The sequence below is a fragment of the Sparus aurata genome, chromosome 7 (assembly GCF_900880675.1).
Source record: "Sparus aurata chromosome 7, fSpaAur1.1, whole genome shotgun sequence".
In the NCBI taxonomy this organism is placed as follows: domain Eukaryota; kingdom Metazoa; phylum Chordata; class Actinopteri; order Spariformes; family Sparidae; genus Sparus; species Sparus aurata.
The window spans coordinates 30,033,020-30,052,064 of NC_044193.1; the positions used below are offsets into that span (position 1 = coordinate 30,033,020).

At 41.4% G+C, this 19,045-nt stretch overlaps 1 protein-coding gene across 1 annotated transcript in view; it reads left to right on the forward strand.

Annotated features, from left to right (window-relative positions):
- Nucleotides 1–19,045, forward strand: part of bcl2l1 (BCL2 like 1) — a 33,538-nt gene that overhangs the window by 3,126 nt on the left and 11,367 nt on the right. The window contains 2 exon segments of the mRNA XM_030421981.1: nt 84–379; nt 381–827. Coding sequence (XP_030277841.1) covers nt 272–379; nt 381–827 — 555 coding nt within the window. The 5' untranslated portion in view covers nt 84–271.

Sequence of the window (19,045 nt, forward strand, 5' to 3'; positions counted from 1 at the left end):
CCACACACTCCTCTTTCCTCTCAAACACACACATAGACACACATATAATCAGACTTTGACCTTTCATTGTCATCTCTCTACAGGACCTGAGCTGATTTGTCAGCCTTGTGTAGGTTTGGTTTTCACCCCTGAGTGTCCTCTGGATATCAGCTGACCATGGTGGTCTGAGCTTTAAGCCTGGCACAGTGTGTTCACTCTAACACAGCAAGGCTCAACAAGAGGGGAGCAGCGACAGACCGGAGCAAAGAGGAAACACATATTTAAAGACAAAATGTCACAAAACAGAGAACTGGTGGTTTTCTACATAAACTATAAACTCTCCCAGAGAAACTATCCTCTCAACCACATGGGACTCATAGAGTCTCCAAACAGGACTGATGGGGGGGGCGGCAGAGTCGGGTGAGGAACAGCGGGTAGCGACGCACGCCAATGGGACTTTTAACGGCATGAGTCCTGGCACACCCCCAGCATCCCCTCTTCGGCAGCAACGGTTGCCGTCAACAACAAGCCTGGACGCAGTGAAAGAAGCCCTACGGGACTCTGCCAATGAGTTCGAGCTGCGATATGCGCGCGCCTTCAGCGACCTGCACAACCAGCTGCACATCACACCGGCCACAGCCTACCAAAGCTTCGAAAACGTGATGGACGAGGTGTTCCGGGACGGAGTCAACTGGGGTCGTGTAGTAGGGCTTTTTGCTTTCGGTGGAGCGCTGTGCGTGGAGTGCATGGAGAAGGAGATGAGTCCGCTGGTCGGCAGGATCATAGAGTGGATGACGGTCTACCTGGACAACCACATTCAGCCCTGGATCCAGAGCCAAGGAGGATGGGTGAGTCTAATAAATACACAAAAACACACAAACATGCACAGGGAAGAGAACCTTTTAAGTACTTTCGGTATGATGCTTATGTGGCCCCTTGCATAAGTTGGGTAAGCTGAAGTCACCTGTATGGAAAATTTCCATGTTGACACTTTTTCCTACACTCAACAGCTGGCAGCAACACAGAACAGTGGCCAGATAGGTCTCTGCTGATTTATTCCCAAGAGAGCAGTACATATCTTTAATGTTTTTTCTTGGCTGGTTGCCATCACCTGCCTGGCACTAGCACTGTTTGAATATATGGACAGAGGTGTGCTTGGACCGACAAGTTAACACAGATTAGAAATTAGAAGTTAAAAATAAAGGTGAATCTTAAAGATGATGAGTCAATGAATTGATATATAGATCTGGCCTGGATAGATGGATCATTACAGCCCTAGAAGCCACTGGATAATTTTGGGGCATCTGCAGCTGTGTTTGTGGTAACTCAACCGGGTATTTGTAATGAGACTTGAGGACATCTCTTGAGCTGTGTGGTGTTTTCAGCCTAAACAACCCTTTTCCTAACGCTATGGAAGTTGTTTCTTTGGCTAAACGTAACTAGACAATAAGCACAGCATTGTCACAATAAGATAAACAATTGAACATAAAGAGACGTACATTTAAAAAAAATAAAGACATTTAAATTTTTGAACATATTTGCAGAGATGTTCATTGCCAACTATTACTCTGGTGATTGGGTTGGTTTCAGATGTGATTCTCAGATTTGCTCAAATGTTTTGGTAGGTTTTATGCATCATATGCCTGTTGGGCAGCTGTGTTTCTGCTTTAACACATACGTAATCATTTGTGGTGTGTTGTGTTTCACTTGGGAAAAAGATCCAGGGCATATATGTTACGCCACCATATATGTTGGGATTTATCATATGCAGGTTGGCCCAGATAAACCAGCATGCGAACATTTGAACTATAGCAGCATTCATGAGATTGTGACATGGCACAGGGGCTGGGTTGGCTCTGCAACCGGCAGAGGAGAAAATAATTCAGATTAGATATAACAGAGAAGACCTGGATAACAGGCAGCACACATGTTCTAAAAAAGCTGTTTTTTTGCTTAAATGCGTTGAAAACAGAGTGTTTGTGTGGTCAGCAGCTGGTTCAGCTGTTCTCTAATTGATCAGCAGCATGGTGCTCAATGAGCTGAATCGAAGTGGGAGCTTAACAGGCTTCATCAGGGCTTTGTAGCTCTCTGCAGCCCGCCTGCCTGGGGATCGAAGTTCTCTCATCACAGGGTGGGATGAAGTCCAGAGCTTTTACAGATAGCCCTTTGTTTTACTCCGGTCAGTTGATTGGCTCTGTGCCCTTCTTTTTTTCTTCTTCCACTATCTGTCCATTTTCTCTCCCCTGCCCTGTCCTCTCTTCTGTTCTGTTCATCACCAAAGCAGCTGCCTGCAGATGAAAGCTCTGTTATTTATTTTTTTCCGGGGGTAGCTGAAGAGTGGGTTGCCCTGGTACTGAAAATCCTACTGTGTGTTTGTGTGTGTGCACGTGAGCTTTGTGAGCACTTCCAGGACAGTTAAGGTCAGCTGTGTTCCTTTGTGGCAGCCGTTTGATGGTATGTAGGAGAGCGGGGGTGGGGTTGGGGACCTGCTTCCATAAACACAACACTACACAGGTTTTTTTTTTCATGTTAGAATCATTAGCCTACTTGTTGGTATACACAATCAACCGAAATATTATCCAAATTGCAATAAGGCCAAGTGCAATATCCAAATCTTAGGGGCTGCACTTTTTTTGATGAGGTTAAAATATGTAACAAATTGGCATTATAATGAAGTTCTTTAGTTCTGTAGTGCTGCAGAGATGCCCTGACCTACAAATCTTGTTCTCCAGATGTAAGAAAAACATTTTGTTTGCTATTCAAATGTTGTATTTTCATGTTCCCCAGTGGATGAATGTTTGATGATCCAAGACTTTTCCTCTTGTGCCACCATGAGGTTGGCATTGCTTGTTTAGATTGAAATGTCTTGACAGTTATTGGATGATTGTACACATATTTGTATTTCCTGCAGGATGAATCATGACAGCTTTGGGAATCCTCTAACTTTTGTGTAGCACCACCATTTTGTCAAAATTTCTAGTTGTCCAGTACTGTCCAACTTCATGCAAAACTGACATTCCAATCTCCTAGAGCCTCTGCTCTACATTGTTTTTAGTGCTAATGGCAAATGTTGCATGCCAATATGTGGTGATGGGAATCGAGAACTGAAACTGTTGAGAACCAATTCCGAGCTAAGATTAATCATATGCCTCAGAATTTATCACTTCTTTTTTTTATCAATGCCAGCATGGTTTTTGACAGATGCAAAACAAACTCACATGTCTCTGCTGCTGGAAACTTGCGCAAAGAAGAAGTCATGGCAGAGAGGAGGAAAACGGCCCAAAGTGTGGCTTTATTTCATGATCTAATCATGATTTAACTAACATAGGATATAGTAAAATTTGCACCATGCAGGCAGGATTAGCATATTTTTTCTGGGACTAAAAAAACTGTTACGAATAATCTCTCAGTTCATCAATTTTAGATGATGATAGCTGGGTCTCAAGCTTCAACAAGCTTGACTAAAATTGATCAGGCATCAATAAGGAAACTGATAAAGAATCAGACCGACATTACGTAATCGATAAAGGCATTGATATGAATGAAATCTTATCAGTTCCTATCCCTATTAACATGCTAACCTAAGATGGTGAACATGACATCAGCATTTTGGTCCTGATACCTTAACAACTTTTTGTGGAGATTCAGTAAGCACTTGTTCATATTCATAAAGCACATTCAACAAATAATAGACAAAGCAATAAAGATCTAATGGTTAATCTAATTCCTCCTCCTCACTACTTATACATATTTTTACCATCACTGTCATCAACCCAGTGTAATCAACACTTCTGTCATGTGTGGGTGATGGCCAAATTTATCGAGGCACACACAAACACTCCCTCAAACCCCAACACACACACACACACACCCCCGCACACACACAAATTCGTACAGGCTAAGCAATATCGTCAGTTGCCTGCCATAGCTGCTTGTGGTTTGTGGCTTGCATGTCAGTGTAACCCAGACCTGAAGAAGTGAATGACTTCATCTGAAATGTTGAATGGATCAGCATGTTGAGAGTATGGTTTCACTTCTGCTGTTGGACAACTTTATCTTAAGCAAATGATGGCCTTTCCTTCCCCACTAAGTTTTTCATCATTCACTTTTATTCTGTTCTTGATCCCAGTCCCATGTTGCTGGGGACAGAGCAGTGGTTTGTACTGTGTTTGTAATTCGTCAGTTGACACACCTGCCATAGGGGTAATCCCTAACTGCAGTGCCAAACTAAAATACACAATTCAGAATGGTTTACCACTAGTGTCTTATCCTGTCTTCTCATCACTCTCTTGCTTTTCCCTTCTTCGTCACAATGTCATTACCTTCTCTTTTCAGTGGTTTGTCTGTTCAAAGCCACCTACACTTTCCCTGAAATGTACCAGAGTCTCTCTCAGTAAACCCACATGAGACTTTGTTGTATCTCTTTCTTCCAACTGTTATTTCCCTCTTTCTACCTTCCTTCCCTCCCCCGATGCCTCCTCCTCACAGGGATGAAGCACAGAGCCGCTGGCAGATGTGGGAACCTGAGTGAAGCTGTGCGGCTGGTGTGCCCTTAGTGTTAGCTGATGAAATATTAGTCTGCTCTGAGAAGCAGCAAGGTCACTTTCCCCCTCTCTCTCACTCTCACTCTGATTATTGATCACTCCGTCTCCTATTCTCCCTTCCCAATTTTTTTAAATTATCTGTTAGGAAGGATTGTGAAGGAGAAAATAAGGGAGGAAATGGGAAGTTTGTCTTTTGGATGCTGTACCAATAGAAAATCTGATGAAATGCATGATTTAAATCAATCTTATGAAGTTGATCTTGAGATAAAGAAATCAGTGTTGGCATAATTTACTGAGTTGAGCTCATGGTAGGGATGATCAATATATTGATATTATATGGTTATCGTGATATGAAACTGTATATCATTAGGGTAAGTGTTTACTTTTCCTGTTTTTAAAGGCTGCATTACAGTAAAGTGATGTCATTTTCTATAATTACCAGACTGTTCTACATATTCTAATACTTGTCTTAGTCATTATATCACATTACTAATGGTTGTCTATCAAAATTTTGTTAAAGTACCAATAGTCATCCCTACAATATATCACAATACAAAAGCATTTGTTCAACAGTATTGTGATATTTTTTGATGTTGCCAAGTCCTAGCATTTGAGGAGACCTCAGAATATCGAGGCAGAAATAGTATTGTGAAGCGAAATTGAAAAAATAATTTTAAGGCCCAGCTAGAGTCCTAGCTCAGGGGTGTTTCCCAAAATTTGGGAAAAGTTTCACAATCTGCTCCACAATCTGAGAATTGAAATGGCATTTATAAAATAAAACCTCATTCGGTCAGCAGTAATTTTTCAATACTACTTAACATGAATGCACCGTTCTGTCATGGGTTGAGAAAATAAATTGAACTATCGATGAGTAGATTGACAAATAATCTATTGACTATTATTTCATTTTTCAAGCAAAATGCCAAACATTCTCAGACTCCAGATTTTCCTATGTGAAGTTTTGATGCTTTGCTTTGTCATATATGATAATCATTAAGTCTTCAGACTTATCAATTTGTGAAGATGTCAAAATATCATGGTATATATTGTATGCCATGATGAGGCCTGAAAATATTATTTTATTTTAAGGTCATACCGCCCAGCCCCAGTGAACAATGACCATAAACATGACAAACATGTTTGTTACATTTGACAGTCTCATTGCTTCAGCTGTAACAAACACACAGCCCAGTCTTAAATAATTATTACAGGTGATCATAATATTGGGAATTTGGTTTTAAATGTCAAATTATTGTTTCTTTTGCAGAAATATAATCTTCAGAGAAAGTCTCAATGAATCAAAGAATATTTTTTCCCTCACCCCCCCCGTTTAAATTTCTTAACCAAAGCAAAAAACAAACAATAATGTCATATATTTTTAACCTGCTAAAAAGCGAGGCAGTCCTCCAAACTGGTGGAATACTTGAGGTGACAGTTAAATATTGAGAAGTGAAAGGTGTTTTGCACAACAAAGCAAACCCTGCTGTCACAAAAACTGATAACACCTCAGCCTAAATTATCCCACCGGAGCTTATTTTGGAACCTCCACTGCCCTGAGATATTTGCTAGTAGCTCGGGATGTGAGATAAATATGCTCTGCCACATTCTCCTTCCATAGTCTGTGGTATTTAAGGAAGTGCAGGAGTGAAGCCATATATTGTCAGATAATAGACCCTGGCAGACAGCAGAGGTAGAGACAGTGCCATCGACCTAATAATGCTGTTTCCAGCAGAGCAGGCGATGGCAGTGATTACTCAGTGGAGATTGAGCTGCCTCAGGGTGGGGGTACGGGGTTATTACCAATTATAGATGAATAATATCTCGACCTGCTACTGGGGGAAACAATGTTTTTTTTCTCTCTCCGTGACAGACTAATAAAGGCTAAACTCATTTAGAAGAAGCACACTGCCATGGTCTAGGGAAGCTTGGCTGGAGCTGGACGGGGGTGTGGGGTGTGGGAGGGGGCTTTGAGTTGAGAAACAAGCAGAAAAAAAAGACCATTATCCCAGTTATTCTGCTTTGTTCTTTTCACTGTCTCGGTAAGGTCAAGAAAAAGTTAACTACAGGAAAAGCTTCCTGTGTGTCTATATTACCTTGTTTTTTTTTATCACCTTTGCCACTTATAGATGTATACAGAACATGTTGTTATGCGATGTTCAGCACTAGCACTTTAATGAGTCTGCTGATATTCTATATTCCTCTTACCGTCAACAAATCCAATGAAATGCCACCACTAATGAATGTATCCTACTAGGTATTGTCCTCTGTTTCATAGAGCTCCACTGTTGTCCAAACACCATGAAAAACACATTAGTGAGCCATACTGTTACACTGGCTGAAATGTTTCTACATTACCATGAACACAATCACCATGCCCACCACAGTTTCCCTGAGCTCATATTGACCTTGGTAAATTTCAACATTCCAAAATACTGTCATGAGATAAAATTACATAATTCATGTCATAATTTACAAAAGAAATACAGCAAATCTTCATATTTATTAAGCTGGAGCCAGGGAATGTTTGAATTTTTTGCTTGAAAGATTACTGAAATGACGATTGATTATCCAGATTTAAAGTTTAAATGATTATCAATGCATTTTTATGCCATAAAATATCTGATTTCTATATATAATTTTTTTTCTCACTATGACTACTTGCTTCTTTTTAAACGTAGCATATTTTTTAAGTATGATAATAATGATAATGATTAAATCAAAAGATGCATTTACGTGCATCCTTGCTCATGCTCAGCCATCCTCACCCAACTCATTAAGTAGCCTAGTATAGAATGCATACGTGACGCACATGTTTATGTTTGTTACATTTCTCCATCCAAATGGTCCAGCCTTCAGGAACATACATGCCAAGTCTTACAAAATTGTTTTTGGCAATCATCGTGTTGAGAATGGCAAACTGTCATTGATCATGTACAGCCCAGGACAGGAAGGCTCTACAGCAAGTGATTAATAGAGCTAAGAACATAATTTCTACCCCGTCTATAGAGAATTGATATCGTTAAAGTAAGGTGTTTGCAGAGAGCCCAAAGGACACTACAAGGCAACACCCACCCCAGCCATGGTCAGTTCACCCTGCTGCCATCTGCCAAAAGATACAGTAGTATCCACTGCCGTACAACCGGAATTTGAAGCAGCTTCCTTTGTCAGGCTCTCAAACTCCTTATCTCCCCCAACACTCCTGATTTCAGTAGTTATAAATAGTTATAGACAATTATAACTTACTTATTTCTAATTTAAATATTTGGGCTTTTAAAGAATTTAAACAATATATGCAAATACATTCAGAATGAGTCTGAATGTATTGAGAGATGGACAAACATACTGTTTGTTTTGGCTTACGTCACAACATAAACTATTGTAACATAAACTGTATGTTTATGTATAAGTGTGATTATAAATGTAAGCCTGGCTGTACTGTATTACACTCTGAGGCTGTAATTTAAAGTCAATGGAGGGTAAGTCCATTGATTTGTTTTGACAGAAGAAACACCTGAGCTTCCTTTGTGCAGTACTCTCCCTCTTCCCCCCCCCCCCCTCTCTCTCTGTAATTAACATGCACATAGGATAGGCAGTTAAGATCCACTGTGTCGTCTGTCAGACTACCCTACCAGAAAAAAGCAGGAAATGTCACCCTTGGGACTCATCTAGCAAGCCTCTCTCTCTCTCTTTCTCTGTCTCTCTCTCTCTGTCTCTGTCTATCTGTCTCTCTCTCTCTGTCTCTCTCTACGTCTCTCTCTCTCTCTTTCTCTCTCTCTCACCCCTACCCCCCCACCACCCTTCATCTTCTATACCTATCTCCCTCTGTTTCTCTCCTGTGTCCTGCCATCTCCTCCACGAGCACTGCTCCCCCTGCCACCCATTGATTTTTGTCCCTTATTTTTCTATCTGCATCTCCTCCCCCCTTCTCTACTATTCATCATTTTTGAGCTCCTTTCTTTCCCCCTCTTGTCTGCCCTTCCTCTCCTCCTTTTCATCTCTTTCCTACCATCTCTACACCCATCCATCTCTCTTCTACCTTAAACATATTACAGAGCAGACATGCTACAACACGCCCCATCAATCTCACTGTTAACCCTGTGTACCCATGTTCCACTGCTTTCTCCCATGTTTGTTGATCAAACACACACACACACACACACACACACACACACACACACACACACACACATTGCCCGTAACATCGTCATCAGCACTATCGATTCCTTCTGACTTGATCCAGGCTCACTACCCCCGCACCTCAACCCCCGCCTGTGCCGCTGCCTCAATCGCTTCATTTTTCCCTTCATCCCTGCTTAACTCCCTCTATCCCATCCTCCTGCTCCTCCCTTTATCGCTATGTGGCTAATTAGGAGAGATGTTTTTTTCTTTTACTTTTACGTTTTAAGGATAGTATTTTTGCTCAGCAAGTAAAGTTTCCATGAACTGATTGTGTGTTTGTTTGTAATCACACACGTGTCAGGGGTTGTTGTTGTTGTCGTCTCCTACAGTCGAGCATTTTATTGTATGGTGGCGCGCTGCAGAGGAGAGGGGATGGCGCCAAGTCAGACTGGTCATGTGACTTCTCAAACAAAGGACCTGTGGCCACATACACACACACAGGAATTTGCTTTACTGGCTTTCTAGTTGTGCCCACAGGTGTGTCGTGGATTTGCAGACAAAGCCGTCCACGAATGGGACGTACTGATCTGAAAATGACTTTGTGTCTCATTCTTTAACTTGTGACCCTCAGAGAATCCACACACACACACACACACACACACACACACACAGTTTTCTCGCAAAAAAACAAACCCTTTTTGCATGGAATCAATGGCAGACATTTTTGTGCGGGCGCTGTCAATAAACGTCTCTCTGCGGTGGGTAGCTCTATGCAGATTGATCTCTGAATGTTTTCATATGAATGTGGCTGCTCAGCCATGGATGTGTCTCTATTGTTTTTGTATGAATCTGCTTAAGCTTGTGCATTAGGTCATGATCTCTGAGATCCGACATGCGCATATATCTGTGTGTGTTTGCAGTCAATGGTGTGTCAGGGTCACAGCTTGAAAATGGCAGCAAACAGATTGTTGAATTCAGTTTCCTCCAGCTCTGTGAGAAGTCACATGATTTTAGGTGTGTGTTATCTTATTTATGAGAAAACATGCATCCTACATGTTTGTATAGAGACTCTTGTTTGCCTTTGAGAACATCAACTTGGCCAAACCATTTGTGTCCGGTTGCAGGGGGCAGCTACACACTCACATTTAAGGGAAATTAGGCTGAACCATTCCTGCAGGATCGCCCAGTCTGCCTTTAGCTCTGTTTTGGAAATGAAACTGGTGCAAAGGACATTAGGACCAGGGTGACACACAGATAAGCACACAACAAAACTTCAGATGTGGATAGATTGGAGCGAAAATGCGCAAACACTTTATTGTGAAATTTTGCAAGAAAAAAAAAAAACATGAAACCAATCAGACATTCAGTACATAGGAAATAACTGCGAGTAGAGCAAGCCTTGGGACAACAACTCCCCTCTGTGTGTGTGTGTGTGTGTGTGTGTGTGTGTGTGTGTGTGTGTGTTCAAAGTTTCTGTCAGAACATCACATAAATAAGATAACACACACCTAAATCATGTGACTTCTCACAGAGCTGGAGGAAACTGAATTCAACAATCTGTTTGCTGCCATTTTCAAGCTGTGACCCTGACACACCATTGACTGCAAACACACAGATATATGCGCATGTCAGATCTCAGAGATCATGAACTAATGCACAAGCTCAAGCAGATGCATACAAAAGATGAAAGACCTGTAGTCCAGGAGCATCAGACACACACAGTGGCAAGCACACACAGCAGTAAGACATCAATACGGTCTCTAACGATTACATTTGCTGTGTTTAGACTGCATCAGAATCTCTCTGTGTCTTTTTCGCTCTCATTTAGAATCACACACACTGGAGTCAAAGCAGCGTGGTGTCCGTATGCCCCATATCCAGACGCTGTTTATGTATACAGGACAGATATCCAGCTGTGTAATAGATGAGCGTGTGTGTATCTATACTGCCAGCACACTGCAGAGCGTGCAGCTATTAGAGCCAGACTGGTAGACATCAGACTTTCACTGTAGCGCACCATTATGTGCCGCCCCCCCTCTTTTGAATTGTCTGGCAATGTGTGGCTGTGAAGAGCGGCGAAGACGAGGGCAGAGAGATGCAGATGGCTAGGAAGGCCAACGGAGAGAAAGCCGAGGCTAGTGACTCAGCTAGATGAGGTTGCAGCATGTGGGTTAATAGGTTACGCTGCATGTGCGGTGTATATTACTATATGTATAACCCACACAAACAGAACAGCTTGGTGTTTTTGGGGCAGAGCGAAGACACTGTTGCCTACATGCTGCTCCACTTCTCCGAGGCTTAGCGGTGAAATCAGGTCACAAGCACATCTTTTTCCCCTCCTTCCATCATTCTCTCCTTTTGCCCCTCTCCTTCTGACTGCTTGCCCTCTTCTTCTTTTATCTCTCTGCTTCTCCAGCCAACATCCCTACACGTCCTCCTGCAACATGTTCTTTTTTATTTTCTCCTTCTTCTGTCATCATGCAGCTGAACGCAAACCCTCTCCTCTCTGATTGCATTTTATCCTTCTCTCGCTATCCTTCTCTCCGTTCTCTGTTTCTTTCTCTATGCTCATATCTGTGATCAGATTATGAGGCATATCATGGGATTAGTGAGTCTCATGCCATGTATTAAAGTGGGAGAGCTGAGGGATGGATAGAGAGGAGTTGATGAGTATTTCATGGTAATGTGGCTCCTACTCTCATATAGCGCAAGCTCTAAATGATGATAAAGAGCATCAAGGCCATCATCGTTATATTTATCACGGGCTTGTTCGAATGGCCGAGGGGGTAGAGCAATAAAGACAAAAGATATCTTGTGTCGCCCTGCAATAAGAGAGAGGAGATAATAGAAAGAGAGAACAAAAAAGGGACTTGAGCACGGCCTATAGATATTCATCTGGAGAATCACTTTCTTTCAAGTTGACAACTCTAGAAAAATGACCAGGAAGCCATGGGTAGTGTAGTTTCAAGGAAATGTGTCAGTGAGGCTCCTCTCTCCACGTGCTTTTCTTCTCATGGGTTTCCCGCGTTTCAGTTTCAAGTTGTTTTTGTCAGCCTTATTTCCACCTGCAGCCTGCTTCACCCTTCTTCTTTTGTTCTACTTTCCCTTCATTTTTCTTTCTTATTGTGTCTCGCTTCCTGCCTCCATTTTTGTCTTGCCCCTGTCTCAGTCTCTCTGTTTCCTCTCTTAATTCCCTTGTCTCTGTCTTCCAGACAGATTGCAGGCCTTGGGGTCATGGTGAGATGTCTGGGCAGGTTGATGGTCTACACAGTGGTTTATACTGCAAAAGAGAGAAAATCCCTGTCTTTTTTCCTTCAGACACCTCTCTCTGTTCTCCTTCAGTCTTTACACTTTCCCAAACATGTGCTCTCTCTGCCAGACGTGCACACACAGTCCTGAGTCTTTGGCCTTCCTGCTGTGCCTCAGCGGTGTGTACATATGTGTGTGTGTGTGTGTGTGTGTGTGTGTGTGTGTGTGTGTGTGTGTGTTTGCTGACAGAATGGGGTTTTGTGGAGAGACACAGCCCCCAGAGTCGGGCAGGGAGCAGATTGGAGTCTGAGCCTCCATGTCCTGACTCATTAATCTCCTCTTTAATTCATGGTCTCACTGCCGGCTACATGCATGCACACACACACATGCGCACACACACATGCGCACACACACATGCGCGCACACACACACACACACACACACACACACACACACACACACACACACACACACACACACACACACACACACACAGTCAGCTCCAAGGTCCAAAAAGAGTACATGCAGACATATTGATGCTGGCACAAACACCAGCAAGTGTCACCACTGAGGGGAAGTTTAATGTTTCAATTTCCAAATTTTTCCTGCTTCCCTTCTACTGCTTGGAAATTATCCATCCCACTTCAAACCGGTTTGGTCACCCCCACCCGCATTGATCTCATACTGATGGTGGCAGTGAAGGGTGTTAAACAGCTAACTGACTGATGGACGATAACATCTCATGCAGGTTACTGTTGTGCTGTGAAGCTGCTCATCCTTGGTCCTGGGACTAATTCAGTAACTTTTTGAAGGTTGTGTTTTCTGGCTGAGTTGGAGTTTTGTGGCATGCCGAAGAAGGTTAAGGAACAGTTGACTTGTTATTATCACACCACTTTCTCTCAGACTCTCCCTGTTAATGCTAAACTTGTTCCAAAGCTGTGTGTCCTTGTGTGCATAGAGCTGCTGCCTGTCAGCTTGTCGATTAAATGTCATGTTTCCTTATCCCTGGCAGTGTGTCAGAAGAATAAGTAGAGGGGAACCACATCCAGTAAAAAAGTGTATTTATTGAAGTAAAGGCTTATATATGAAATAGCTACATATGAAACATGCTGTATGAAACATGCACATTTTAAGCAAACACGTTTCGAATGGTTGCACTCCTCTTCAGGCATCAGCGAGTGCAATATGTATTTTTCATGTTTTCCTCTGATAGGGGATGTATTATCATCTTTTTGGCTGTTAGCTTGAGCAGTCTGTCTTTGTGAATTGTACTCGATTCCCATTTTCCTTGTATTTTGCTTCAAATATGGCCTTTTTTAATAGTTTCCAGCATCTGCTCCTGACACTTGCAGAAGTAGAATCTGTAAACCATGCTCATAAAAGAGCGCCAGCCTAATGCCTGAGTTGTAGGATCTGTGCATGCCGAGGTTTTCTCTGCTCAGTGCTAATCTCTCCAGTAATTCATACCTATCCTGGTCATATGGGATCTTTGGCAGCTGGCCTTATTCCCTTGTTTCTGAAAATTTCTTGGCAATTGTGGTGAGGATGAAAGGCGCGGAAATCCTCGAGGAGGAGCAGGAAGACATGGAACTCGTGGCGATGATAAGGACATTGATAAGGAAGGAGGAACAGACACTCACATTGTTTCCTTTTTTCTTACTTAACAAAGATTTGATGTTAAAAAGATCGAAAAGTGACATCATCCAACCACAAGGCCACTAGAATGATAAAAGTATTTGTGGTGATAATGAATACAGTAATTGTCATCACATGATGATGGGTAATGAGTTTATGCTGCACTTAAACTAAGATTGATATTTTTAATATGAATCGTATACACTTTGAGTATATTTATATGAATTCTACCTTTAATGCCAAAGCAAAAGATTTGATCAAAAATCGAAATAAAAAAATGTTCTTCATTTTCATATTTAGAGCCTTTCTTCAGTACCATAGAAGTTCTTTCAACACCATGGTTCACTATACGGAGTGAGCAAACAGGATGCACTTGAGAATAAATTGAAATGCTCCAGCAAAGAGATTAAATACTGCTGTTAAAAGGCATGCATTACAACATTATTCATTCTCTTGAAAGATCTTTAAACGCTCTAATGTAGAGATGTAGGAAAGAATCAGGCGCAGAGCCAGACCTTCTGGAGGAATAAACACCCAAAGTCACATTGAATTCTGCACAAGTCATGTGCTGATCGTAGGAGTGTCACTAGGTGACTTTAAAATTTTGAAGATCAAAAAAGGGGATCTATATACGCTCTGTAAACACTTACAAGAGTAGCACGAGTAAAAAAAAAATTCACTTTTTAAACAACTACGATCACTGATGTAAATCTATCTGATATGACTCAGGCCCAAATGTTCTTGGAAGAGATAATGTTAAAGTTGTCATTTTAAATTTAGTCTCGTTTGCCAGTTTCCTTCTTCACTTCTGAGTCTATTGCGGAAGTTCTAGTGACAGGCGACCAAATGAAAACGTGGTTATCTTGACTAAACCTGATGATTTCTATGGGTTTGAACATTGTTAGAAACATTTAGAATAATGTAAGTAGACAACTCAAAGAAATATATAACAAAGGTCTTGCACAGCCATTCCCAAAAACACGAATGAGTATTTTGAAATACATTTCAGATATCTCAAGCTTAATCAAGCTTTTTTTTTTGTAATTGTAAATTATCTCATGTGGCCCCATATCTGACATGTGATTCTTTGTGCTAAAATGTGGATGACGTGTTGGATTTATCATCTCAAATACAGTATGTCACCCAGCATGACATAAGTTTTTACAGTGTTCCTGTATTTCATCAGGTAGCTTATCTGAACCGCGGAAGTTAATCTGCTGTTTTGTTTGATCTTGCCGAGTCACTGTGATCCTGTGATCCACTCATGGACTGTTTGTCACAGTGTAAGGCAGAGGTCACAGCACACACATCAGATTCAATCACTTGTACTTTATACACACTCTGTTCTTATACATGACATCATTCTGTTTCACCAGTCAGAACATCGTGTCATAGCTGCCTGTAAACTGTATTACGCCAGTGACACTGACTTTACTCAATAAACAAAAACACAAGATGTGTTGTGTTCTGTACTCCGGGCCAAGGGACATAGCAGTGTTTGTGTGTGTGTGTGTGTGTGTGTGTGTGTGTGTGTGTGTGTGTGTGTGTGTGTGTGTGTGTGTGTGTGTGTGTGTGTGTGTGTGTGTGTGCTATGACCATGCAGTGTTCACGTGTAAACATCCCAAGTGTTGCAACTTGCAGGAAGTGTTGCTCAGCTGCAGCTGGGACAGATGACATTTTGAAGTGTATTTAGAGTCAGCTTCTTCTCCTTGTGACTGTCAGGGACCTTCAGACTTTGGATCACTCAGATCTTTTTAACTCATTAAATGTGATGATCCTGCTTTCTTTTTTCCTACCTCACCCCATGTGTGAGTGTCTGACTGAAGTTGTCAGTCGATGCTAGTTAGAATTTCTTTATATTCCTTTCTGGTTGTTCATTGACTGAGTGGGTGCATGTGGCCTTTTTTCTCCCTCAGCACATTCTGCTCAGTCACACACACACACACCCACACACACACACACACACACACACACACACAGATATGCAGATATGGCCTTCATAACACACACATATGGAATTCAAAACATGCTCAATGTAACACACACACACACACTCAAAGCGGCCCTTATGTGTGAGAGCACATGTGTGTGTCCAAGGGGGAGAGCCTTTGTCAGCTTTCTATCACAGTGGAGCACTTTCCAACGACTGACACTGAACCCTCTGGAATCGTGTGAATGAGACCATGAGCTTCCTTTCTAGCGTCAGCACAGTTTTGTCACAGCCATTATCTCTGCGTCATTCAATCAGTTTCCTGCCACTGCTTGTGGCCAGGGTGGCCAGCCTGAACATCATGTGCTCTGTGGGTTGCTAGAAAGCAGTCCTTGTCTGTTGAAAGAGAGCTGTCTGGATCAGATGTTGCACACAGAGACACTGACCTTTTATAAAAAAAAAAAAACCTGTTCATCTGCTGTATTGAGAAGAGCTACAACGATTAATTCACCAGATGTTAGCTATTAAATGAATTGCCAACTTTTTTGGTAACCAGTTAATCGGTTTGAGAATTCCAGCCTCTTAAATGTGAATATTCTTTTTACTCCTCAGTGACAGTAAACTGAATATCTTTGGGTTGCAGACAAAACAAGACATTTGAGGATGTCATCTTGAGCTTTGGGAAACACAGATCAACATTTTTCACCATTTTTTGACATTTTACACAACAGATTACTCAAGAAACAAATTGACAAGTTAATCGACAATGAAAGTTATTCTTAGTTGCGGGCCTGTTTTTGAGAGTTGTGTTTATATGTGCAGCTGCGCTTTCATATGTAGTGCTAACCCAATGACATAGATATCACAAATTGATACTTGTTTCTTATTAAATAGAGAATAGTGAAAAATGCCAATCATGAGTCCAATACAATTATCAGTATATCAGTCACAATAAACTTGAGCCCTAACAGAGGGGGAAGAGGGAAACTGTATCATAAACAATGGTGAAACGGGGGATGAAAATAATTGATCCTGTACACAGTAAAGATCTTGGAAAGCACACACCTTGCGTACACAGCTATTGTGTAGACGGAAACCCACGTCTATTAATAACACACCCAGAAACATCAGAAACTGTCATGAAGAGAGCCTCTTTGGATTAAGTCCATTAGAGGCCTCCATCTCTCGATAAATCTTTTGACACTGAGGTTTTCCACTGGAAAAACTGCCTGACTATGCCTGTTTAAAATAGCTTAGATCCACGTCAGCCAAAACTGGCCCAGATTATAACAAATTCTGCACTTCAAAATTGTAGTAATATCTTTGGCTGTACATAGCCAGAACTCACCTATGTTTAAACAACTAAAATCAATGCGTGGAAGAGCCATCTGTCATCAGTCATCTTTAATCTTGAAGTGATAGTTGGGGTCTCTTGTCATGGGGTTGAATGACGTATGCTCCTACGTCTTGCTGTCGGTACCATTAACAGTACAATGATCTGCTTCTCTGTTGGTGCTTCTCCCTGGTTCTCCACAAAGGGGGAGAGTGGATTGCCATCTACTGCAGGTGGTACACTGGCTACAGATTAGTACTTCATACATCCCCACATCAAAATACCTGCACCATCCCTATCACTATACACAAAGGCTAAGATCAGTTCATTAAGTTCAGATAATTTATAAAGTAAAGGAGAATAGGAGGCCTGAATGCATTCCAGAACATCTAATCATAGCCATTTTGAAGATCCTCTTTCCACTGCTGCACACATCTTTCAATGGAGTGTCCATTAAAGCTCTGCAAGCTGCTGTTTCTAAATTACCTCAATCATGTCTTAGCGTTTCTGGCCTGCAATGATCTGACAAACGTGATTGGCTAATACTATCTGATTTGTAGCTCAGGCTCTAGTCTTAAGATTTCCTTTTCTATTCAGTAAATGGTCTAAAACATATTTACTGTGTACATAAATATTCCCAACGTATGGAAAATCCTCACATTTGAAAATCTGGCACCAGCAAATATTTGCCTAATAAATAGTGTAAATTCATTAAAAAAATGGAGAATTGCAAATTTTGTCAATCAAATAATTGACCAGTTGTTTAAGCATGTATAAATACTAGCAATAATTATCATCATCAGTTTGTGATGTGTTCACTTTATTGTCATTTTTTTATTGTCAATTTATTGTCAGGTCATTTTATTTAGATATATTCCAGTATCTGCTCACACAGCCTGATGCTCTCAGTATTCAGATTGAAGTCATGATTGCACACACAATTACTTATAAGCAACGTGCTTTTTTTCAAGGTGTCCCCAAGTTATTGAATTTCAATTCATCCCCAGCTCCATTTGGCCTTAAAGGAAAAGGATATGAGCTGTTAATCCAAGGTTTGTGTGTGTGTGTGTGTGTGTGTGTGAGAGAGTTGTGGTCATGGATTTTCACAATCAGGAGATTTGACTGTTGCAGCTTGTTATGGTGCAACACTGGAGCAACCGACAAGTCAAAGCTGATTAATGGGAAGCTGCTGCTAATGATCGTTAAAACGCTCCTTTCTCCACATGTAGTATTGGGCCATTTGTCAGCCACAGGATGGTCCTACAGGCCGAGACACACTCGCACACATCACACACACTAATCAGCTGCTTTCCGGTAGCTGTGGCAACCAACTGCAGAATCTCCTTCCCTGTGCCCCTTCACCATTTCACTCCTTCTCTCTCTCTCTTATATCCAACGTTTTGCTTTCATGAGCTAATCCTTCAGTCATCCTTTTTTTTTCTCCCCAGCTAGCGAAGAAAGACAACGTTAAAGACATCGTAAAGCAGGAGAAAAAAACAAAAAAACAGAGACAAGGCCTGAAAGCACTCTGCAGGCTGCTGCCTAGCACCTGATTTCCTCTGGGAACGAAAGAGAGATAAAGAAATAAAGGCGTGACCGTGTGAAAGTGAAAGGAGAGAGTAGATAAAGAATGGCTTTACCTGCCAGGTGGGACTAGTGGAGACTGAACATATAAAACCAAAAGTGCTGCCTTGACATGTGCATAGTGAGATGACTGGTAATGCTCGAAAGAAATAATCCAGGGGCCCCTCTGGTTGTACTAGGGCTATTCTGTAGATGTTGAAACTTTAGTTTTACAGGCAGAGACTTAATTAAATAACTCGCAGAAAAGTGACTATCGATATTTAATTTTAAATTTTCAGTACAAATGCTCGAAAATGGAAACATTAATCACAAGCGGAACTGCTGATATAGAAGGTAAAGGTGGAGAACGGGAGCTGCAGTAGCTAGCTGCAGGCGCGATTGTTGTAGTCGAAATATCAATCATCTGATCATATATTGATTTGAAATGGGGCTGCATGACATTGGATATCTGCTGTGGAGCCAGGCAGCGCTTTGTTTTCACAGAGGTATTTTGTTGTGTCTGTGATTTATTAGTTTTCAATTCAAGAAAATATAATCACAGAAGAAGAAAATATTCTTCACAAATTTACAGAAACGCCACTGCTAACGTGAAAGAGAAGTGTTTTTTTATTTTCGTCAAATATTTTGTTAAAAGACGTATGACCCACTAACATAATGTGTGCACTCTAAATC